Source organism: Leptonychotes weddellii, chromosome X (genome assembly GCF_054177405.1).
Source record: "Leptonychotes weddellii isolate Sample4059 chromosome X, ASM5417740v2, whole genome shotgun sequence".
NCBI lineage: Eukaryota > Metazoa > Chordata > Mammalia > Carnivora > Phocidae > Leptonychotes > Leptonychotes weddellii.
In genome coordinates, this window is record NC_138385.1 from 105,956,257 (window position 1) to 105,981,057 (window position 24,801).

General features: G+C 52.0%; 1 protein-coding gene across 3 annotated transcripts; it reads right to left on the bottom strand.

The window, feature by feature from the left end:
• Positions 1-216: 216 nt before the first annotated feature.
• On the bottom strand, positions 217-20,949 carry IL3RA (interleukin 3 receptor subunit alpha). 3 transcript variants are annotated; one of them, XM_081809258.1, is made up of 11 exons: positions 20,675-20,947; positions 20,032-20,201; positions 17,978-18,075; positions 13,286-13,404; positions 9,774-9,894; positions 9,161-9,293; positions 8,901-9,076; positions 5,103-5,218; positions 3,066-3,092; positions 1,878-1,989; positions 221-373 (listed from the first exon to the last, which is right to left on the bottom strand). In XM_081809258.1, the coding sequence occupies exons 3-11, from the start codon at positions 18,039-18,041 to the stop codon at positions 264-266; spliced, it is 978 nt and encodes a 325-aa protein (XP_081665384.1). In that variant the 5' UTR covers positions 18,042-18,075; positions 20,032-20,201; positions 20,675-20,947; the 3' UTR covers positions 221-263. The 3 variants fall into 3 exon arrangements, with proteins under 3 accessions (XP_081665385.1, XP_081665384.1, XP_081665382.1); XM_081809259.1 differs by lacking the exon at positions 20,032-20,201 and having other exon boundaries at positions 217-373; positions 8,901-8,992; positions 20,675-20,949; XM_081809256.1 differs by lacking the exon at positions 20,032-20,201 and having other exon boundaries at positions 222-373.
• Positions 20,950-24,801: the final 3,852 nt, after the last annotated feature.

Sequence of the window (24,801 nt, forward strand, 5' to 3'; positions counted from 1 at the left end):
GCACTTGAGCTAAGGGTCTGGGGAGGGAGGGTCCTGAGGATGCTGCGTCGGCCCCCAGCTTCTGGATTTCCATGGGCGGCAGGGACCAGAACAGGGTCCTGCCTCAGAAGGACCACGGGGACGCTTGAGGCGGCAGCCTGCTCCCTGGGGGTGTCGCGGTCCAGCAGGTACGACCCGCACGCGGTAGCAGGAGGGGGGGACGGGGGTGGGGATGGGGAGCAGCGCCCTGCGGGGAGGCCAGTGAGGTCGTGGGGGCGGCGCGCTCACCTTCCACACAGCACGACCGCGAGCCCCAGGACCAGCAGTGTTCCCAGCAAGACCAGCACGGTCAACAGGCAGTTGAGCTGCTGCGAGTCCTCCCCGAGGTCGCACGCTACGGAAGAGGGTGGACGGGGCACGTCAGCAGGTCCCAGGGCTGGTGCTTGCACCCAGCCCTGAAGCCTTCCCCAGGGGCTCCCCGACAGGCAGCAGGCACTCGGGCGCGTCCAGGAGGGGACGGTGGCCCCCTGCACAGGGGGCCGGCCTCGGCGCCGCAACACCGGGGCCCCCGCCGCAAGCCCCACACCTCTTGCAGCTGAGCCCTGGGCCTAGACTGCGAGCATTCCCTGCAGCCTGGCCGGGAGGGGGAGCCCCTGACGCACCGATCTGCAAAGACCTCAGGCTCCCCTCTGGGACCGCGGGGCCCTGTGGGAAGTGTGGGAGTTTTCTGGGGCTGCCACAACCAGGTCCCATAGACAGGGTGGCTGAGGCTGGGAGTCCGAAATCCAGGCGGGGCCGAGGCGGGTTCCTCCTAAGACCTCTCTCCTGGGCATGTAGACCCTGTGTTCTCCCCGTGTCCTCACGGGGTCGTCCCTCTGTGCGTGTCTGTGTCCTCATCCCCTCTTCCTATAAGGACCCCAGTCCTATGGGATCAGAGCCCACACTACTGACCTCATTTTACCTTAACCACCTCTTTAAAGACCTCACCTCCAAATACAGTCTCATTCTGAGGTCCTGGGGCTGAGGACTTCAATAGGTGAATTTGGAGGGACACATTTGAGCCCACAACAGAGGGTCTTTGCAGATGGAATCAAGTAAACCTGAGGTCCCAGTGGAATAGGATGGGCCCTAATCCAATGACGAGTGTCCTTATAAGAGGAAATTTGGACACAGAGAGACACAGAGGAGAAGCCACGTGAGGATGGAGGCAGAGATGGGAGGGACGTGGCCACAAGCCCAGGGAAGCCTGGAGCCCCAGAAGCTGGAAGAGGCAGGGAGGACCCTCCCCTGGAATCTCCATAGGGAGGACAGTCTTACTCCGCCTGGATCTCAGACTCTGGTCTCCAGAGCTAGAAGAGTATGGATTCCTGTGGGGTTTTAAGCCCCCTCCCCAACAACGTGTGGTCATTTATTGCAGTAGCCCCGTGACCAAGGTTTCCTATGCGCCACTGAAACAGGACGTTCTTGGGGGAGCCAAGGAGGAGGGTCTGGTTTCAGAACAGGTCAGGGAAAAATGGCAGCTCTTATTTTGGGGGAAATCCTTCTAATTAGGCCCAAGAGCCATGCCAGGGACCATGTTGGATAAAAGGGGAAGTCGTGTGCCTGCTCACAACAAGCCATGGGGGTTCTAACTGGGGGTCTTGTTCCTCCCCCTCGCTGCCCCCCCATGGGGTGAGCACAAGGCGCAGGGTCAGCTGTTGTCTTCAGAGACACAGACACGTCTTTGGGGACACAGAAGCACATGGAGCTCGATCCCGGCTCCTTTGGCGGCAGAGCAGCCAAGAGCAGGGATGAAGAGCCCGTCTGAACGTGCGAGGGGTCTGTGCTTCCCTGACCAGGGCTGGTGCCCCCCAGCGTCCAGCGCACCCGAGGGAGAGGTGAAAGGGTGCCCCACTCACCAAAGTATTGGGGGGCACTCCACTCGCTCCACGTGTTGCGGAAGAAACCTTTCACTTTTAGTCTCGCCATGTAGTTCCCGGGATTGTGAATCTGGAAGAAGTTTTCCTGGAGCTGAGGTTGAAAAGGAAAGAAGGAAAGGCTGTTCCCGGTTGGCAGGGAGACAACGGGGCCCTGTCGTGGGTGGAGTGGGTCCTTCCCCAAGCTCGTGCGTGAACGTTCTCGCCCCTCCTTTGGAAACAGGTTTGGAGGAGATGCAATCAGTTAAGGAGAAGGCCGCTTGGGTAGGGGGGCTGTAATCCATTACCACTGGTGTGGTTACGGAAAGGGGGAATTTGGCAACAGACACACACACACACACACACACACACACACCGGGGGAAGACCGTGTGCATGATGGTCTCCCATCATGCCAAGGAGCCCCAGAAGCTGGGAGAAAAGCCTGGAGCCTCCGGAGGCAATGAGGTCCTGCCCTATCTGGATCTCGGACGTCCGGTCTCCCGGGCCCGGAGAGAAGAGAGCTGTGTTTTAAAACCCCCAGTCCGGGACACGAGTTATGGCAGGTTTCCCCCCCCAGGGGAGCTAACACAGGCCCCCCAAGAGAGCAAACCCGACCAGCCTTGATCACGGAAGATGCCTGCAGTTCAGAGGGGCCCAGATCCTGGAGCCCCCTACCTTTCTCAGCCCAGGCTCTTGGTGTCCAAATAAAAATGTTCTTCGTCAGCACTGGGAGGTAAAGAACCCGGGGACACCCTCAACGAGGCCAAGACTATGGTGACATGAGAGGTGCATGGGGCCCTGCCAACTTATGAATGGTGACCTCCTCACCCCGCTCCCCAAGAAAGATATGTCCCCTCCCCCCGGAGGCTGTAGTCGGGACCTTCTTTGAAAGTAGGGTCTTTGCAGATGTGCTTACGTGAAGGATCTCAGGATGACCTCATCCTGGATCAGCATAGCCCTACGTCCAATGACAGGTACCCTAACAAGGGACAGAAGTGGAGACAGACACAGGGGAGAAGCCACGTGAGGACAGAGCTTCATCTCCGAGCTGTTTCCCCTCAGCACAGACTCCTGGAGATTGCCGGATGGGTGAGCAGGGCCCCCACACAGAGTCGGGCACCGCGGAGTGGCTGGACAGTAAGAAAAACACATTTGTGATGCCCAGTTCAGGGACGGTGGGGGACACTCACCTTCTCTGTGTAGGCAGGATTGCTGCCCTACAAAACAAGAGTGGAAATTGGTGGGTGTCTGATGCTGTCCCCTGACGAAGGCCCTTGTTTGAGCCCTTTTAGGTTTATACAGAAACCGAGTACAAAATAATCAGGGATTGAGTCTAAACGATCAATATCATTATAAATAAATATGAGTATAAAGGAGAGATTAACTAAAAAATACCTGGTCTTTTCTTTTTTTAATAGAATTAATAACCTTTATCCTTCTTAGCAGTTTTAGGTTTACACAAACATTAAGTATAATCACTAGTTGAATATAAATAATAAATAAATATACAAAGAAGTAAAGAAACATAATACATTTAAGTCAATAACTGAGTATGAAATACTAATTAGCTCAAAACATTTTGTCATTTTCTTTTAACTTATAGACTTATAATTTTTTTAAGTTTATTTATTCATAGTCTCTACACCCAACGTGGGGCTCAAACTCATGACCCCGAGATCCAGTCGCACGTTCCACCGACTGAGCTGGCCAGGCGCCCCCATACTTGATCATTTTTTTTTTTTAAAGATTTTTTTTTATTTATTTGACAGAGCACAAGCAGAGGGAGAGAGAGGGAGAAGCAGGCTCCCTGCTGAGCAAGGAGCCCGATGTGGGACTCGATCCCAGGACCCTGGCATCATGACCTGGGCCGAAGGCAGCCGCTTAACCGACCGAGCCACCCAGGCGTCCCCATACTTGATCATTTTTTAAGATAACTTTATTCAGGCATAATTTCCTTGAGCAAACCACACATTGAAAGCACAGGATTTGGTGCACTTTGAGAAATACCGTGCACATAAAACCAGCTCAGTGTTCCAGGTAAGGAACGACCCCGTCACCCCCGAATTTCCCTGTGCCCCTCTGTCATGCCTTCCTCCCTGCACACACCCAGAGCACGCGTGTGTCACTCGCTATAGATCATTCTGCATGTTCTATGCTTCTGTATATAAATGGGATCCTCTAGGGTGGACCTCGAGTCTGGCTCACCTTCACTGGGGGTTTGGACTCCACAGCACGGATATGTTTTGTTCATCCCTTCTCTTGGGTTGTTCCCAAACTCAGCTGCTATGAACACGCAGGTCCCCACTTTGGTGGGCTTATGTTTTCGTTATTCGCAGAGCCAGACCCCGCACGGGAACGGCTGCCTCCACGAGATACTACCAAAGCCTCTTCCAAAGTGCCGGTGCCATTTTTTCTCAAAAGGATATGATTTTATCCTGGCTCTTACAATACGGAGAATGTTCATCCACAAGGGACATCTCAGAGAAGAAGAAGCCACGTATATCATTTTAAATGGTCACCAGTTTGTGACAAGCAAGTGTTGTAATCAACTGGGTGACACCCTCACCCACCCTTGGTTTGGCCAGACTTTGTCGTTTTAGCCAATCTGAGGGGTGGGGAGAGTGGCCTCTCCCTGTGGTTTGCATTTCTGTGGCAACTTTTCATGTGTTTATGGGGCATGAATACATCTTTGGGGAAGTGGTTGTTTCAACTTCTTGCCCTTTAGTTTTTTTCATGTAGTTGTTTGTCTTCTTGGTATTGACTTGGAAGCCTTTCTTATCCATCCCAAACATGAGTCCTTTGACAGACAAATACGCACCTGGCTTCTTTCATCTGTGACGTGCATTTTCAATTTTACCTCTGTATTTTGAATAGCCAACATTGTTTCTTTTGTTAAAGCTAAATTTTTTTTTAGGGTTTGTATATTTTCTTTTGATGATTTTCACACATACAAAAGCTTACATGATCTTTAATTTTTTTCAGTTTTTGTGTGTGTGTGTTAACATTCTGCATTTTTATGTAGGGTTTATGTTTTTATTTTTTTATTTAAAATTTACTTCAGTTTTATTTTATTTTTTTACTTTATTTTTATTTGTGTTTATTTTTAAAAGACTAAAAACTTTTTTTTTTTGATTCATATTTTTTTGTGTGTATGTTTTATCTGCCTCCAAAGCTTTGGGGTACAGATTCTAGAGAATCTAGACTTGCCAGCTACAACAAGCATTTACCTTTTGTATTTGAAGTTCATACTCAAATCTGAGATTGACGTGGCTTGACACTTTCCATTCCATCATCGAATATGATTTGTTACACGTTGCAGTGATATTGGGTGAACTTAATCTCTCTAGGACAGGGAAAAAAAAAAACAAACAAAGAGACTTTTATGAGTAAAACAAATCAACATCCCCCCAACCCACTCCCAGAAGATACTTTGAAAACAGGCTTCATAGAAATTTAGGGTGATGGGAAGGAGAGGAAAAGGTCCTTCCAAGGTTAAAGAATGGGCAAAATATCAATATAGATGCATGACAAAATATGTTGAGATATCTATCCACTTGAATTAGCCTTAGGTCTAGCTGCTCAGACAGGAGCCTGTGAGAGGCCCCCGCCCACCCTGGGACCCTTCTGGAAAGCGCTCTTCAGGTCTGTGCCTTGGACGTCCCCAGGTCTACACCTGATCTTTCCCCTTTGGCCGTAATTCCACTGTTCTTCGGCAGAGGGAGGAAAGCCTGTTGCACGCGTGGACTCCCTCCTTCCTTCAGGCCTGTGTGGCCGGTAGCCTGGCCCGCTCCCCACCCTGTGCAGGGTCAGTCCCATTTCCAAAGCCCTTGGCCGGCCAGCTGCACTCCCAGAAACATCTGTCCCTCCTCGTGTTCCCCAGACCCCGCATGCTGTAGCCAGGTCCTCCCCGGGCGTCCTGCCCCGCCTTCTGGCTGCTGAGACCCTCCTGGCCGTCCCTGTTCGGGTGCTCTGCCCTCTGCCCTCCTTCTGGGCATTCAGCCTCCCCTGACTCCATGGTTTCGCCAAGCTTCCTACGTGACCACGTCTGGAACTACACCCCAGGTCCGAACTCCACTGGGAGCCCAGCCCTGGGTCCTCACCTGCCTGCAGTGGTGTTCCACCTGGGTCCCTGGCTGAAAGCTCACTACAGGGCAGTCCCCAGCTCCGGGTCTCCTCCACCTCCTCCTCCCCCCCCAACCCACCTGCTCTTCCTCTCTGCTGGCCCTCTTCTTCCTCCCCCTCCCCTCCCCCATCTATGACGTCACCCTGCCCCCAGGCTCCCTCAGTCGTGCCTCTACCACGGGAGGATGCACAGAATCCATCCGCAAAATAGTCTCGAAACCAGCTCCCCTCCCTCCTCCCTGCAGCCAACCAGGCCCTGCCCATCTGTGGCCATCTTACTGTGGGACACCCCCACCCCCACCCCACCAATGGACTTGTCCCCTCAGAAGCAGGAGACAGGGCATGACGCCTGCTTCGGAGGACGCGCCCATTGACAGGGCCAGGAGAGTGAGGCCAGGAAGGCAGGGGCACCCCAAAGGGCAGGTGGGTCAGTCCTGCTGGGGAACAACCCTGGAGACAGCCCAGAACCCACCTGCTAGGAGCCACCCAGCCCAGGCGAGGGAGCAGGGTTACCCACCAGCCCCTCCGACTTTGGGCAGAGTGCTCACGTCCCGCCTGCCTGTGGGCTGAAAGGCTCCGGTCGCAATATAACACACACAGGCAGGGTCCCCTTGTAGACCTATGGCTCCTTGTGGGAGGAAGGGCCAGGGTCAGGGTGAGATGTGAGTCACTTTCTACAGAGCTCTGCAGGGAGGGGAATGGTCACCCCCAAATGGTACATCCATGTCAAATCGCTAAAACCTGTGAAGGGGATCTTGTTTAAAAACAGGGTCTTTGCAGGTATAATAAGGAAGGATCTTGAGATGATGTCCTTCTAGATCACGGTGGCCCTAAATCCAATGACAGGTGTCCTTACAAGAGACAGAAGAGGAGACACGGATATAGGAGAAGCCACGTGACGACGGAGGCAGAGGTGGGAGGGACACGGCCACCAGCCCAGGGACACCTGGAGCCCCAGAAGCTGGAAGAGGCAGGAAGGACCCTCCCCTGGAGCCTCGGGAGGGAGCATGGTCCTGCCCCGCCTGGATCTCAGCAGCCCTGCCCCGCCTGGATCTCAGCGGCCCTGCCCCGCCTGGATCTCAGTGGCCCTGCCCCGCCTGGATCTCCAGAGCTGGGGGATCAATTCCTGTGCCTTAAGCCTCACAGTTTGGGATCATTTATGAAGATACCAACTGGGAAATAATAAAGCACCACAGCCCGATTCTCTTGGTGTCAACGAGCAACATCCGGAACACTCTTCAGCAGCCACCCCTGCAAGCCTGAACCTGGCCCATCCCAGCACAGAGCTGTGTGTGACTGATGTCCTTGCACATGGCCCCAGGCTTGGGTCCATGCTGTCCTGGCGCCATGTTGAAATTGCTAGTAACATGATTGTATTCATCTCCCAGGGCTGCCTGGTACACCACCAACAGGTGCATTGGACCATAGAAATATGTCTTCTCACAGTTCTGGAGACCAGAAATCTGAAATCCAAGTGTCCACGGGGCTGGTTCCTTCTGGAATCTCAGAGGGAGAATCTGTTCCGGGCCCCGTTCCCACTTCGGGTGGCTCCTGGCGATCCTTGGCGTTCCTGGGCTATAGACACATCACCCCTTTGGCCTCCCATAGCCTTCCTGTCTGTCTTTGGGTTGGCCTCTGTGTGTCCTCCTTTTCTTGTCAGGGAACAGCCATATTGGATTAGGGCCTGTCTGTAACAAGTGCAAAGACCCTACTTCCACATAAGGTGGCATTCACAGCTGCCAAGATGTGGACAGATCTTTTGGGGGGACGACAGGCATTTTTGAATTTGTGTTCCTGGGGAATAATGGAGCATGCACTGGGGACACGGAGCCCCCAGTTCCCATTTGAGCCCTCCGTGCATCCCCACCGGGCTATCACACACCCACCACCCCACTGCACTAACCACTGTCTCCTCCCACCCCTGCTGGGAGCTGGGGTGAGGACGCAGGGGTCCAGGTGGGAGCGTGCATTGAGTTGCAGGTGGTCTTGGACACGGTCTGGATGTACCAGTGAGGGCCCCATGTCTGAGGGAACAGCGTCCAACCAGTGCCCATAAAACACAGCTTGGAGCTCAAGAGGCGGGAGGCCAGAGACAAAGGAAGAGTCCCCCTGCTTTTCAAGCAAGAGGCCTTGCCTTTTTCCCCTCTGCACCACGTCTCAATTCACGTAGCCGGCCACGTGCTTCCTTACCCCACGTGGACCCGCCAGGGCAGGCCCAGGCTCCCAGAGGCTGAAAGGTGTCACACTTTGGGGAGGGGTCCAGTTAAAGAAAATAGATGGCGACATAGCTTTGTTATGATGGGGTTTGTGTTCCAGAAACCCACCGGCATATCAGTGCAGGGCCTTGACAGGTGCTGTGGGCATGACTCTCACCCCTCCCCAAGACTTGTGATGGAGGCATGTGTCCCGTGTGTTCTAGGAATGTTCCAGAAGCAAGCAGGTTACTTCCTTAGGTGCAAGGAGCTCATAGCCACTGCTAGGAGCTGAACACATGTCATCCTCAAATGCACAAGCCCTGACCCCCAGTGGGATGGCATTCAGAGGTGAGCCTTCGGGAGGTAATTAGGGTTACCTGACATCATGAAGGTGGGCCCCCCCCCACATCATGATGGGACTCGGGTCCGTATAAGCAACAGAGAATGGAGCTCTCTTTCTCTCCGTCGTTCCCCATGTGAAGTCACAGTGAGAGGGCTGCCAGGTGCAAGTCAGGAAGAGGGACCCTCACCAGGAGTCAGATCTGCGGGCCCCTTAAGGTCGGGCTTCCAGCCTCCAGAACCGTGAGAAATCATGTGTCATTTCAGCCGGCTATTTGGGATTATTTTTTTACGGTCCCCTCAGCTCAGACACCAGCATCCCAGAGCCGAGGGTGCAGCCTGAGAGCCGTGTCCTTGACCTGTACTCACCAATTTCTGATAATTCGACAGAACGGTCCACGCAGGGGATGGTGGCGCCGTGGCTTGTGCCTCTCACCAGGATCTGGAGCTGTTTCGGCAGTCTGGACACATCATTGAAACGACACCGGACGTGTTTCCCCCGATCATCCGTGTCGTAGTGTGGACACTCCTCCTCCCTGTGGGTCCTTCGGCAAGGAGGGAGCACCCGGGAATGACCCAGCGGCCCCATGTGCCCGGGGAGAGCCCTGCCGTGCCACGGCCACACCTACCTCAGCTCCTGCCGGTATAAGTGATACTGGACGTCACTGGGGGCCTCCCTGCCCACCTCCCAGCTGCACGTCAGGAAGTCCGCGTCGTGCACCCAGCAGTCCAGACGTTGTGCGGCCGCCCCAGGGTTTCCTTCTGCACTTGCAAAGGAGGTGAAAAGAAGAGCAAATCGCCTTTCACACACACAGTTACAGGGACAAATACAGAGCTATCCCGTGGAGGCTTGAACCAGTTTCCCGCAATGATAACCCCTGGAAAACACGGTTCTGTGGTATCTCCAGCCGGAAGTCAACACCTATATGCTCAAGATACAGGACAGTCTCACCCCCCAAGGGCCCCCCGGATGGTCCTTTTCTTGCCTCACCCACTTCCCTCCTGTCCATCCTCACCGCCCCCACCGCTGACCACTCATCCGTTATGCATTTGCACACCATCAACTCAAGTAGGTCCTACGAATGAAATCCTCCTGCATACGCGATGCCCTAGGGTTGTGTGCTTTTTTTCCTCCCCACTCCCTGCAGGTCCACCCAAGCTAAAAGTCATGGTTTTTGTATTCCTATGACCAACCAATGACAGAAAGCAAACAAAACCCAAAGATGAACACGTTCCCCTCACCTTGCAGAGGATACTGAATCCCCATCAAGAACGGTGGGCCTTTGGTCAAGGAGATCGTGAAGTTTTTCAGTTCACATAAGGGAAGTACATGGAACTGGCAATAATGATTGTTGTCCGTGGCCTGAGAGAGACAGAGAACCATTTATTCATTGTTGAAGGAACACACGTAGTGTCATGCTGATGATATTCAGATTTAACAACAACAACAGCAACAATAACAACACCAACAAAACCGTAAGTCTCCAGGACTTGCTCTATAGATTCCATGCAATCTTTTTTTTTTTTTAAGATTTTATTTATTTATTTATTTGAGAGAGAGAATGAGAGACAGCACGAGAGGGAAGAGGGTCAGAGAGAGAAGCAGACCCCTCGCTGAGCGGGGAGCCCGATGCGGGACTCGATCCCGGGACTCCAGGATCATGACCTGAGCCGAAGGCAGTCGCTTAACCAACTGAGCCACCCAGGCGCCCGATTCCATGCAATCTTCATCAAAACCCCAGCAATTTATTTTGTGGCGGTCGACAAACCGGAAACGGTGTATGAATTACTGGTTGGTGGAGAGGGAGGGAGATGTGAACAGGTGAGGAGCACAGGATTTTTTTTTTTAGGGCAGTGACATCGTTCTGTATAAAACGTATCATTCTCCATTTGTTGAAAGTCATCAAATCACACACTAAGAGTGACCCTTCAATAAACTGTGCACTCTGGGTGAGGATGATGTGTCCAAGCACGTTCATCAGTGGTAACGACTGTGCCAGCTGGTGGGGAGGCTCATAGCGGGGAGGCTGTGCCTGTGTGGAGGCAAGGGGTTGGGGGTTCTTTTTTTTTTTTTTAAAGATTTTATTTATTTATTTGAGAGAGAGAATGAGAGACAGAGAGCACGAGAGGGGAGAGGGTCAGAGGGAGAAGCAGACACCCTGCCGAGCAGGGAGCCCGACGTGGGACTCGATCCCGGGACTCCAGGATCATGACCTGAGCCGAAGGCAGTCGCTTAACCAACTGAGCCACCCAGGCGCCCGGGGTTGGGGGTTCTATACCTTCCTCTCAATTTTCCTGTGAACCTCACACTGCTCTGGAAAAAAAGTGAAGTTTATTAATTGTTTAAAACTGTACAAAAATTTCTATAAAATAATTCCATTTATGATTAAATAAATAATTCCATTTATGAATAAATAAATGAATATTCCATTTAAGGAATTCCATTATTAATAAATCGACCCTTTTCTAAGGATCGAATGATAAATGAAATTGGCATGGAAAAGCTGGGAAAATGAGGAAATAAAAATAGAACGTCACATGGAACAAAAATGAAAGGAAAATATTTATCAAGCTCATGATGAATTCCAGCTTCATACCTGTATTATATAGTAAGTTAATATAAATAGAAAATGATGTGAGGCTCCGAATGGATTAATAAGCAGAAGGTTATTTTCTTAAGATTTTCTTTTTAAGTCATCTCTACACCCAACGTGGAGCTCAAACTCACGACCCCCTGACATCAAGAGTCACACATTCTACCAACTGAGCCAGCCAGCGCCCTCAGTTGGTTGAAATTGTAATTAATAAATGAAGAAGCCCTCTATCTAGTTAATCATATTTGTAACAGATTCAACCAGACTAGTTGTTAAATACATATTAACACAACGCATCTGAAGCTCTGGGAAAATGTGCGCCTTTGTGCAGTTTTCGGCACTGATCTAAAACTTCCTTGGATAATTCAGGTGAGGCTCATAAACACAGTCACCGTCTCTTGTCCGAGGAACTCGGGTTCCATAAAGGCTTCTAAAAGGAAGTTCAGAACGGCAGAATGTGGGGTAGACGAGTGTTTTCCCAAACCTGCCATAGCTGTGCTGAGCGCTGCTTCTGAGCATTCTCTGGCAGCCCAAGGATGGAGGTCCTCATGTATGCAGATCATGAAAACAGGAGAGGGAGAGACTCCACCCACTGAGAAGGGGAACCCGTCTCCATTGAGGACAAACACACCAAACACAATACTTACCCATTTGGCCAAGAGCATAACGTTCAAGTAGCATAGAGACATGGGAAAACTGGACAAAAACGCAAAGACCGTTAATAAAACAGAAATGAATTCAATTTAGGGAAAACCAACAGTGGATGAGGGAATGACAACAGGGTCCAGTATCTTGAAACAGTCCTCAGCAATTCCTTCTACATCTTCGGTACTGAGAAAAATATCTAGATCTCTCCTACATGCAATTTACGTGCACGGACGTTGTGAAGTAGGAATCCAACTTAATTTTAGTGCATTTTGGAAATTGTGCTGACTTCATGCATACAACACTCTATCTCTTCTATATCGACTTGAAATATCATCTTAGTTAAAATCCACCCTACCCCCACCTGCCGCCAATGCATGCTTCTGCTTCCAGATTGTTCCATTTCTTTAATCTATCCATGCAATCTGTCAATCTGATACTTTGGATAATCATAGCTTCTCAGCACATTTGGAGACATCATGGAAAGGCAAATTCCTGATCACTAGTGTTCTTTATCAACATTTCTTGGTTCTTCTGTAGCCTGCGTTGTTCCAGAGAGAGTTTAGAGTCAACTGGCCAAGCTCCAATGAAATCCCACCGAGGCTTGTCATGAACTGGATTGTGTCCCCCAAAATTCATGATGAAGCCCTCACCCCAAGACCTCAGAAAGTGGTTGTATTTAGACATTGGGTCTTTAAAGAGGGGATTAAGGTAAACTGGGGTCAGTAGGGTGGGCCCTGATCCCATAGGACTGGGGTCCTTATAAGAAGAGGGGGATGAGGACACAGACATGCACAGAGAGATGATCACATGAGGACAGAGAATGAACATAGTGTGTCTACATGCCCAGGAGAGAGGTCTCAGGAGGAACCAGCCTCAGCCCCACTTGGATCTCAGACTCCCAGCTTCAGGCCCACTTGGATCTCAGACTCCCAGCCTCCAGGACTGGGAGGAATAAATGTGTGTTGTATGAGCCCCTTCCTCTAGGGTATTTGTTATGGGGGCCCAGGTTGTGACTTATATTGTGTTAAATCAGGAATAATCTCAAGACAGCAAATTTATTCTCAAGGAAGTTGACAGGTGCCTCTTCCTCATGAGACTCTATGAGCTGTGAATGTATTGTATTCTCACCATAGCCCACCCATGGGATCTGTCACAGTTCTCAAGACCTCTGAACCTCAGAAGATGACACAGGACCGGATTTGGGTGAGAGGCGGGAAATGGCGGGAAAGCAAGCACTCACTTTCAGCTGGGTTTTGCTCCCTACCTGCAATCCCTGAACACATTTTCTCACCAACGCTCTCCAGGGACACCATCTTGGACATCCTACAGGTGGCGAACCCTGAGCTGTGGTGCCGGAAATAGACTCTCACCCCACATTCCATACCCAAGCCCAGAGTAGAACCCCCACCTCTGTGATGTCTGAGTCGGACTTGGCCCTAGGTTTCTGCTAGCTCTTAAGTTCCCGAAAGTCACGGAAGCTCCAGTGTGCCAAGTACAGGGAAGATGGTTTACCTTAGTGATAAGTTTTGAATTTATGAAACACAGAATTTCAGGAACATTTCCATGGAGGTCCCAGGTCAATCTCCTTTCTCCCGGCTCCATCCTTAGGTTCTTAATCGGTAAATTGGGATCTGAAATGTTTAGAGGTCAGAGTTAGAAGAAATACTGCGGTTGTTTGAACCCTTAACGCCATGGGAACTTCCTCCCACCGAGTTCGCCGACAAACTCGGGAAGCAGAATTCTACACAGACAAGGCATTGCCGGGACCTGGCCGAGGCCATCAATCAACAGCGCCTTATTCCTCTCATTAGCCTGCCCTCCCAGTGATGGAGGAAAAAAACCCCGAGAGTTGGGTAAAGCTGGTCACTTTCTGCCATCCCCATTTATCTTAAATGTACCTTTTGTGACCATGTTACTTTCCCTGAGAACTGAGAACAAATTCTGGCTTACATACGTCTCTCAAGGTCAACGATTCTGAGGACTAGTGGTTACCAGTGGCCATCGAAGATGCATTTCTTTCTTTCTTCTTCTTTTTTTTTTTTTTTTTTGTTCCACTTTGAAAATATAAGGCATGGTCATTAGAATGATATTCATGACCTTCCACGGTTCACAGGCTGTTGGAGCAATTCTGACATTGCTGGAAAAACTCCGTGAGCACATACATCTGATTATGTTTTGAAATGGAATCAAAGCTCACGCATTCCTGCAACAGGGTCCCTGGGAAAGGGGGTCTCTAGTGGCAGACCACAGAGCTCAACATATCTGATCAAAGACTTGCTTGCCCATGTCCAAGGCGCTACTGAGTCATGTTTTGCCAGTAAGTCTGTAAAGCTACAACAAATACTTGGTGAGATTTTATCTGTGACTCCTTTCAAGGACTTACAGGATATGACTTTCATAAATGTTCACAGAGTTTATAAACTGTAAGTATCGTGATTAGTTATCAAGATCAACAGCCTTAGTTTCATAAGCAAGACCAAACCACATCAACACCTTGGTTTCTGCCATTATTTTCTTCTAACATATAAGGACAATTTATTCCTTCATAATAATAAAAAAAAATCATTTGGAGAAATATCTTTTAAGTTGAAAATGTAATTCTTGATAGATTCCTTTTTAATTTAAATTCAATTAACCAACATATAGCACATCATTAGTTTCAGATGTAGTGTTCAATAATTTATCAGTTGTGTATAACACCCTCTTAAGAGAGTCTTATGCTTCAGGGGCACCTGGGTGGCTCAGTCATTAAGCATCTGCCTTCGGCTCAGGTCATGATGCTGGGACTCTGGGATCGAGCCCCAAGTCAGGCTCGCTGCTCCGCGGGAAGCCTGCTTCTCCCTCTCCCACTCCCCCTGCTTGTGCTCCCTCTCTTGCTGTGTGTCTCTGTCAAATAAATAAATAAATAAAATAAAATAAAATCTTAAAAAAATAGAGTCTTATGCTTCAAAATTTGCACTCAGTCCTGCCAACACATTAAATATCATTAAAACAGATATGAAGGATGAAGTAGTAAATATTAATGTTAGTATATTTTATCATATTTTAGTTTATTTTTATAAATAATATAAATGTATATAAATTAACAGATATTTAAGGAAGAAATAGTATCATGTGCACAAAAGTTCAAAAAAGAAAGGGGGGGTGATGGGAAATATTTTCTGATTCATTTTAGGAGGCCAGCATTATCCCAATATCAAAATAAAAGATATTAAAAGTAAACTCGAGGCCAACACCCCTTATAAACATAGACACAAACCCCTTCAGAAAATATTAGTAAAAAAAATCCAGGAATACATAAACCTGGTAACACCTTATGAGATTTACCCTGGGAATGCAAGGTTTCTTTAACCATCAATATAATTCATCCCCATTAACCAGAAACTAATGATCTTCTCCATAGAAGCAGAAAAAAAAAATCGACCCAACTTAACAACCATTTGGGATTAAGAAATCTCAGCAAACTAAGAATGGAACAAATTTTCCTTACCCTGATACATCTATGAAAATCTTTGAGCTAATTCAGACTCAGCAGTGAAAGACTAACCACTTCTCCTTAAGACAAGAACAAGGCAAGGCGTCTGGTTTCAATACTTCTAATCCACCTAGTACTGTACCAATGGCCCCTCTTAATGCAATTTGGCCAACGTTGAAGCTTTAGGGGGCTTCCAGCTTAGGAGGGAAGATGTGAAAATTTTATTGCGTCAGCTGCCTCCTTCAGCCTTTGGTTCCTAGAAAGCAGCTCACTTCCTACCTGTGGTCAGCGATCCTAGAGTACCCTCAGGCCTGAAGTGACCACAAAGGCGGCAGCAGACTCTGCCCCAGGACAACACAGGCAAATCAAAGATAATGCTCACACCTGAGGGTGTCAGGCTGAGAGTACGGGAAGCCCCTTCCCTTCCCAGACATCCCACATCTCCCAGCCCCTTGGGCATGGGGTGTGGCCATGTGACTGGGTTCTAGTCCACAAAATTCGACAGGAGACATGATGGTACTTCCACTTCTCACCCATAAATGCTCCTGGAGATGCTGAAGGACCCTGGATCTTGGAGTAAATATCTGGGGCAAAACCACCTGTTCTGAGTCACACTGTGTCTCCTCAAAATTCGTCTTGGAGTCCCAACTTGCAGGACCTCACAATCGGACCTTATTTGGAAATGGGGTCATTGCAGGTATTAATTAATTAAGATGGGGTCGTTCTTGAATAGTGCAGAAACTAACACAATGTGACTGGTGTCCTTATTAAGAGGGGACATTTGGACACGAACAGACACAGAGGAGAAGCCACATGAAGACGGAGGCAGAGATGGGAGGGATGCGGCCACAGGCCCAGGGACACCTCGAGCCCCAGAAGCTGGAAGAGGCAAGAAGGACCCTCCCCTGGAGCCTCTGGAGGGAGCGTGGCCCTGCCCCACCTGGATCTCAGTGGTCCTGCCCCACCTCGATCTCAGTGGTCCTGCCCCACCTGGATCTCAGCAGCCCTGCCCCACCTGGATCTCAGCAGTCCTGCCCCACCTCGATCTCAGTGGTCCTGCCCCGCCTGGATCTCAGCAGCCCTGCCCCGCCTGGATCTCAGCAGTCCTGCCCCACCTCGATCTCAGTGGTCCTGCCCCGCCTGGATCTCAGCAGCCATGCGCGGCCTGGATCTCAGACTTCTGGTCTCCAGAGCTGGGAGACATAAATTAAGCCCCCCGGGCCATGGTATTTTATGCTGGCTGCCCACGCAGACTCAAATAGCAGCCTTCAGAAGAATAATCCCTGGGCGCCTGGGTGGCTCAGTTGGTTGAGCGACTGCCTTCAGCTCAGGTCATGATCCTGGAGTCCCGGGATCGAGTCCCGCATCGGGCTCCCTGCTCGGCAGGGAGTCTGCTTCTCCCTCTGACCTTCCTCCTCTCATGCTCTCTGTCTCTCATTCTCTCTCTCTCAAATAAATAAATAAAATCTTTAAAAAAAAAAAAAAAAAGAAGAATGATCCCTTCCTCTCTGTCCCCCACAAAACATCTGAATTCCACCCCTATTTGAGGAAGGAATAAATGTCTAATGGGTTATGAAATCTTGTGGCTGTCACCACAGCTAACATCTTCTGACGCAACCACCAGGTGGGTACGCTCCCAGACTCCTGGAGAACCTATCGTGCCTGGGGCCCCGAGCTCGGCCCACGTCTGTGTGCCGTGGGAACCCGGCGTGGAAAACATGCAGATGGCCTCTGTCTCAGGTCCGCCCCCTACTTGGAAAATTCCTGATGGCGACTGGGTTCCATGCGGACACTCCTGCAGGTCAGTGTGAACCTTCAGAGACATTAGCAGCCCCGTCTTCCTCGTGGCCTTGGGCTCACTCAGGGCCCGCACCCGGGCTAAGTCAACGCTCTGTGCTCTGTACCGGGCTTCACTGGCTTCCAACTGGCTCCCTGGGACATTTCCTGCCGCATGCCCATCAGCCGCCCCTGTGCCCTGAGTCTGACCAGACTGTGACAGTCAGAAGTGGGCACAGAGGGCTCGGGGATTGTAATCAGCATCTTCTCATCTCATTACTTCTGGTTACTATGGAATCTCATTATCCTTCATTGAATGATGTCATTATTCCCCATCATCATGATGCAATATCGTATGAGCCACATGGAAGGCAAGGAGACCGTACTTTGCCACACATGGCCTTCTCCTCAGGCACATGTCTGTGGCTACACGTTCCCTTCCTATAAGGATGCCTGTCCTGTTACATTAGGACCACACCCTGATGGCCTTATCTCCGCTTAATTCCATCAGGAAGGACTCCATCTCCAAACACGGTCACATTTATAGGTTCTGGGGGTGAGGGCTTCCAGGGAGGACCTTGGTGGGGACACAGGTCAGCCCATAACCAATGCCGTTCCCATGATCCTACCCAGGAAGGGGAGACACAGGTGAAACCCCATTTCGCACTGGAATAATGATTCAGGACCAGGGTAGGTGATGCATCCTTGCATTCGAGCTACATTGAAATGCTCAGCACCTTGACCCGATCACAGTCGGTATCCTGGCTATGAGATTGTACCGTGACAGCATTGTAAGGCGATCCCGTTGGCGGGATAGGGGTGAGGGGCACATGGGCAGTCTCTGCATCAGCTCTTACAGCTGCCAATGCATCTATAATGATCTTGACATGGAGTTTAACTGAACAACAAAACGCCTGACACAGCCACAGACCACAGTTGGGTTTTCGTCCTACCTTCCTCCGATTGCAGCAGACCGGAGACAGACGTCAGAAACACCGTGAGCCACACCAAGGCCATAGCGATGTGGCTCCCACGGCAGGGAGGTCGTGTGCTGGAAGAGAAGGCACAGTTAGAGTGTGGGATGGGGGAGGATGAACTTAGGGAAGCTACTGCTCACGAGCCTGGAGCTCCTTCCAGGAGGGAAGGCTCTGGGTATGTGCATGTGTGTGGGCGTGTGTGCATTCGCATACATCCATGTGCATGTGCACACATTCGTATACAAATATGTACATGTGCGTGCATTTGCATATACCCATGTCCATTTGCGTACATTCGCGTACATCCATGTGCATGTGCGCACATTCGTGTACGCATGTGTACATGTGTGTGCCTTTGCGCATACCCATGTCCATTTGTGTGCATTTGCGTACACCCATGTGCATGTGCATGCATTCGTGTACACCCGTGTGTGGGCATTCGTGAACACCCACGTCCATGTGCTTGCATTCACGTACACACGTGTGCACACATGTGCATGTCTGGGTGTGCATGCGTGCGCCTATGCACGTCCTGTGTGTGTGTGTGTGTGTGCATGTGTGGATATCCCTGTGTGTATGTCAACCTGCCTTTAAAGACTTGCACCCTGGGTTCCGAGCATGCTCTTGGCTCCAGCCTCAGGCAGAAACCAGGAAAGCACACTCAACGCATGGTACCGGGAAACACTGCCATGACAAAGCACTGGAAGGAAGTGTCATTAAAAATGGGAAGTCAACACAGATCGAATTTCCTGAATGGGCAGAGTTACGGTAACTGAGCCCTGCATGGTCCCAACGCCCTGGTCAGGACCTTCCCAGGATCCCCAGGAAGCCTCCCTCCTTGGGCTGGCTCTTCGGGATCTTCACCTGGGTGGCCAGGCTCCTGCCTCCACTGGGACTATCAGCAACAGGGTCTCCTGTTGGGCCCCCATTCCTCCCCACCATATCATCGTTGGCAAACACCATTAGTGGCCTGGGGCTAGCCCTCTGTGCCCCTCAGAATTGCCCGCAAAACGTGCCCCCTGCACACCATTCCATCTGGAAAATCTCAGCCAGGATCAAGGAGCTGGGGCCTCAGACTCGCCTGGTCTTGTCCCAGGCATTCACAGCCCCCATCACAGGACCCAACATGGACCCCACCGGGGGTCTCATCTGCTCCCCTGAGCATGTGGCTGCAGACGGTCGGACAGGGTGGGTGCCGACGTGGCCATGAATGTCCGGGGGTCTGGAGCCCCCATTCGGATGGAGTCCACGGCCAGCCCAGAGGAGGGGCCGGGGGTGTGCGTCCTAGAGTGAGGCAAGGGCCGCCCGAAACAAGGTCCTCGGCGTTCCCGTCTGGCATCATCACCTATAGGATCTTGCTCTTCACGGGACCCTCTCGGGGAGTCCTGGGGTGACACCCAGGCATCCGCGTTTTTAAAAATGTATCTATTTTTCCAAAAAGATTTTATTTATTTATTTGACAGAGAGAGAGACAGCGAGAGAGGGAACACAAGCAGGGGGGAGTGGGAGAGGGAGAAGCAGGCTTCCTGCCGAGCAGGGAGCCCGATGCGGGGCTTGATCCCAGGACCCTGGGATCATGACCTGAGCCGAAGACAGACGCTTAACCACTGATCCACCCAGGCGCCCCTAAAAATGTATCTATTAATTAATTTTTTATTGAGGTGAAATGCACATCCCATAAAAGTCACCCTTTTAGAATGCAACTCAGGGGTACCTGGGTGGCTCAGTCGGTGAGGCATCTGCCCTCAGCTTAGGTCATGATCTCAGGGTCCTGGGATACAGTCCTGAGTTGGGGCTCCCTGCTCAGCGAGAAGCCTGATTCTCCCTCTGCCCCCCACCCGCTCACGCTCGCTCTCTCTGTCTTCTCTGTTCTGTGAAATAAATAAAATCTTTTTAAAAATGTAACTCCGGGGGCATCTGGTGCCTTCTCCACCTCTCTCTGGCTCCAGAACATTCCATGCAGCTAAAAGAAACCCTGTGGGCACTAGCTCTCAGTCCCCGTCCCCTGCCCAGCGCTGGCAGCCACTGACCCACTTTCTGTCCATGCATTTCCCTGTTTTGCACATTTTTCAGTCCGTGGGATCACGCATGGTGGGGTCTCGTGCGTCTGCTTCTCTCGCGGCGCATCGTGTCCTGGAGCTCCGTCTGCGGGCGGCAGGTGTCAGACCTCCGTTCCTTTGCGGGGCTGAGTCCTGTTCCCCTGCGTGGATGGAGCACGTTTCGTGCACATGTGGGCCGTTTGCATAATGCACCTGCAAGGGATCTGTGCTTCCTGATCGGTCCGAGCCCCCAGCCCCAGCAGCTCCCCGGCAGGCTGTGCTGGACGTCGGGAACGAGCCGCCGTGCCCACCTCGTACGCAGCCTTCCGTGGACCCCACAGCACTGCAGCCCCATGCCTGTGCTTATGCTTTTCCAAGAACCACGTCAAGGAACAGGACAGCGTGCTGGAACTCCATCTGCATCCCCTACTCTGTGCAGCTCAGCACTCCCGGCCGGTCAGCATGCAAGCATGGCCGTCACCCCCGTCCTGGGTGGATACTCGCGCCGTCCCCTGCATCCTTAGATGCTGTAACCCTTTCGGATCCCGGGTGCCGTGCCCAAGGGAGATGCACCGTGGCTGGAACGAGCCCCATCCCAATGCCCCTCGTCCCTCCCGGGGGTCGGGGGTCTTACCTGGGCGGCGGCGAAGGTCCCCCCGTGGGAAAGACAGCTGGCCTGGGGAGGGGGGTAGAATCCAGACCCCAGGCTCCTCTCTGTGGGTCCTCCTCCCAAATGTGCTGGAGGAAATGTCCCCAAAGAGAAACTGAAGCTGGCTGTCTCTTCTCAGCGTTTTTATGGTCATGACCAGGGGCCCCACCCTTAAAACCCGGACCCAGTGGGGCTCCGGGTGGGCGGGGTGGGGTGGGGAGGAGGTCAGTGACCGGGTCGCGAACCCCGCCCCCATGTCTGTGTGTGTCTCTTCCCTCGAAGCCAGGGTCAGCGACTGTGTACTTACCCTGGAATGAGTCCCCTTTCTTTCAAAACTGTTGTTTTCCTATTCTCGTTTCTCTTTGCGTGTTCCTCTTTGTTACAATCCTAATTACTGCTCACCATGCAGGGCCGGCTTGGGCAACTTCCTGGCATTGGGGAGTATATGCCACATACACCAGTGGCTGGGTGGAGGGTTCCTGTGCTGTCTTCCCGCCAGGTCCCCGGGAAACGCTCTCCCGTCTGTGCCCCCGGAGACAGTCCCTGGTTAGGACCCTAGGTCCCCGGAGAGGACGCCACCCAGGGTCAAATGCAGCCCTTCAGGTGGCAAGCGGCCTCCAGCTTTATTTCTAGCAGCAATGCCCTGTGCTCAGCCCCTGCTGGACAGACCCCATTCAGGGACAGGGACTGACTGCTAGTCTTCACCCCGCTCACGCCTGTGAGAACACACCAGCTCCTCAGTGGCTCCGGAGCTCTGATCCACCGGCACAGAAAAGGGTCTTTGCAGACCTAAGCGAGTCTAGGATCTGAGATGAGCTCATGCTGGAGTAGGGTGGCCCTCAATGCAATGACAGGTGTGCGTCTAGGACACACGGAGACACAGAGGGGAAACGACGTGACAGAGGGGACCGACTGGCTCGTGCGTGGCAGTGAGTCCAGAACAGGCTTCCCCCACGGCACGGCCACACAGAGGAGAAAGCAGCCGCTACTACCCCGCTGAGCCCCAGGCTGGACCCCTTTCCGGGGCAGCGTGCATCTAAATGCCCCGGGCACGGAGCTCAGATGCAAAAGTCTGGGTGGGGGTATTTGAAGCCAGGTCCTGAAGATGCCCCAGGCAGCAGGTGCCCGGCTGCAGGTGTCTAAGACACGGAGGGGAGGTAGGGGAGAGGCCCAGGGCCAGCGGCACAGAGCGGCCAGCGAAGGACAGGGCTGGGACGGGGGACGGTCAGGGTCCGTGGGAACCTGGGAGTGTCGTGGGATGAAGCGTTCTCCTTGGGCAGAAGTGGAAGCTGCCGAGGATTATTAAGGAGGCAAAGCTGACGTCAGGAGTTTGCACCCCAGGTCACAACACACCGACCTCCTTGCAGCTCAGGACTCTGCTAAGGACGGTGTGGCCAGAACCAGGGAAGGACTCAGATCCACCTGCTGGGCCGGACATTGACTCCCCGACCCGGAGAGGGGCTTTGGGTCTGTTTCTCTGTTTGCTCCTTCCTCCCTCCCGCCCTCCCCACTGCCGGCTGCCAGGCTAGCGTCAGCCGTAACCCCGGACAAAACTGCAGGTTTAGTCTCTGGAGGGTCCCTGGACCGGGGATCCTGGCAGGGCTGAGGATGGTGGCCCCCTCCAGGCACCAGCCCCGAAGGCATCTGTCCATGCAAACACGAGACCTCTTCCCTCCGAATTCTAGAACGTCTTTAACTTTGCTTGGGGAACCCCGCTCGCTCCCCACCTGCCTGCTCCATGCTTCCCAAAGTCCCCATGCTGGTATATGGCCAGACAACCAAAGACTTCCAGATTTCAGAAAGTGGAAAAGCAGGACCAAGCAAGCAATGGGGGTCTGGAGTGGGGGTGGCGAGAGCTTCCGTCGTGAACAGAGAGTGCAGCCCTGCAAGGACAGGGAGTGCACCTGGGGGAACAGAGGAACAGAAGACAGGAAGCGGGAAGGGAAAGTGCGTGAGGCGGGAGGCACAGCTGCATGGTGGGGCAGACCCCGAGTAGAGCCTCTCCACCCAGCAAGGTGCACCTGCGCACGGAGCCCGTTGGGGACACACCAGGCTCGCTTGGGGATGTGGTCAGCTGTGGGAGGAGGACAGGGTTCATAAGAAACCCTTGGGCACACTGGCCCGGGGATGGCAAATGACAGCTTTAGCCTCATGGCTGTTGGGGGAAGGTGGGTCCTCAGAGGTGGTCAGATGGGCACCTCTGAGGGGCCCACGGAGGTGGCAGGTGCCCCGACATTATATTATGTTATATGATATCTTATTATGTTATATATTATTGTGTTATATATTACTGTATTATATATTATTATATTATATATTATTATGTTGTATTATATATTATTGTATTATGTTAAAATGTATTCTATAAAACACAAACTATGTATTACGTATAGTACATTATTATAACACACGCACACTCATGTATTCTATCCACTATATTAATATCCACTATATTAATGTTGAGATTAATTAGTATCTATTAATTATTATATAAACACTTTATTTTCTTAATATTTTTATTAATTAATATGAATGTACCGGAGTACTCACGCATATTAATGTTTTCAATATGCTTACGTAGGAGGAAATGATTTGTCTTTCTGTCTGGATGTGCTGCGACCACGTACCCGTTTCCAGTGGGGCAGGGGGACTGGAAGGAGTAACGTGATCTGAGCCGTCACCCGTGGCCCCGCATCATGGACTCTTCTGCGTCCACCTGTTCCATCAGGGGGGCGGAAAGTGAGGCCCCCCCTCCCCACACAACCCAGACCCTGTTCACACGGACTCGGCCCTGGTATTCCGAAGCATTTCTGGAGCTTCTTTCTTGGGAAGACCAGAGGCATTTTATCCAGTCTTCCCTGCACATTACCTGCGGACGATGCCTCCTTTCTCTGCAACGCCTGCCTCCCAGTTAAGAAGTCCCGTGAGTTTGGGGGTCGACAGCCTGGTCTGAGCAGGACCGTCATGAAGGCAGGTCCAGGATGGGAGGGGGCACCTTGAGGGCCTCTTAGGGAGGGAGGACTCGGTCTGGGGGGTCTCAGACTCCTGGCCGCCGCACCCCCGCAATGCACCCTTCAATATGCCGGCGTGGATGATGGTCTGCGGCTCAGACAGAAGCAGGTGGGTCCTCCTGCACTGGGGTCTCCGAGCTGCAGGAGGACCCAGGACCCAGCATGTAGGAGTCCTTTACGTGCCCGGTGGAGGGGTCTGGGGAAGACCCACAGTCCTGCTCCTCTGAGAGCCCAGGGCAGGAGCCGAGGTGAAATGTGCATCCAACACACCTTGTGAGCTCTGAGGTCCTGCAGACACCCAGCCGCGTGCTCCCCTAGGCGTCCCCAGGGAGCTTCAGGGCCAGTTTCTGCTTTGAAGCTGGCCTTGTCCTAGGATCAGGTGGTTGCATGACCCCCCCACCCCGTCCTCCTCTGTGCAGTTCCCCCGAGATGAAGGGATTCCCTGGTGAACTTTCCCGGCTAAAAACACAACCGCCAAACACTCTGCTCCTCCCCCTTCTGCTCTGAGATCACCAGGCTCTGGGACAACCTTGCCCACATCACTGAGGCTTGCCCTCCACTCTGTGCAGAAGCTCCCCCCACATGCTCCTTCTCCCCGAGATGCCTCGGGCTGCACCCTTGCTGCTTCCGGGGGAAGCGGGCGTTTGCCCTTCACCGGCACGCTGTGTCGGGGAGATGCAAACCCCTTCTGCAATTTTTCTGCTCCCCAAATAAACTCTATTTTTTTTTAATTTACTTATAGTTTTTTTCTTTCAGAGGGTGGGGCAGAGGGAGAGAGAGAGCATCTCAAGCAGGCTCCACGAGGGTGAGCCAGACGCGGGGTTCACTGTTAGGACCCTGAGATCATGACTTGAGATGGAATCAAGAGTCGGATGCTTAACAGACTGAGCCACTCAGGGGCCCTGGAAAATAAACAGGTTCGGTTACTGTGCTGAGCCGAATGGTGCCTGCCCAGGTTTATGTCCCTTGGAGCCTGGGAAGGGGGCCTTATTTGGAAATAGGGTCCTTGCCGATGTGATGAAGTGAAGGATCTGAGATGAGCTCATCCTGGGTCATCCAGGTGTCCCTAAATGCAATGACCGGTGTCCTTAGACAGAAGGG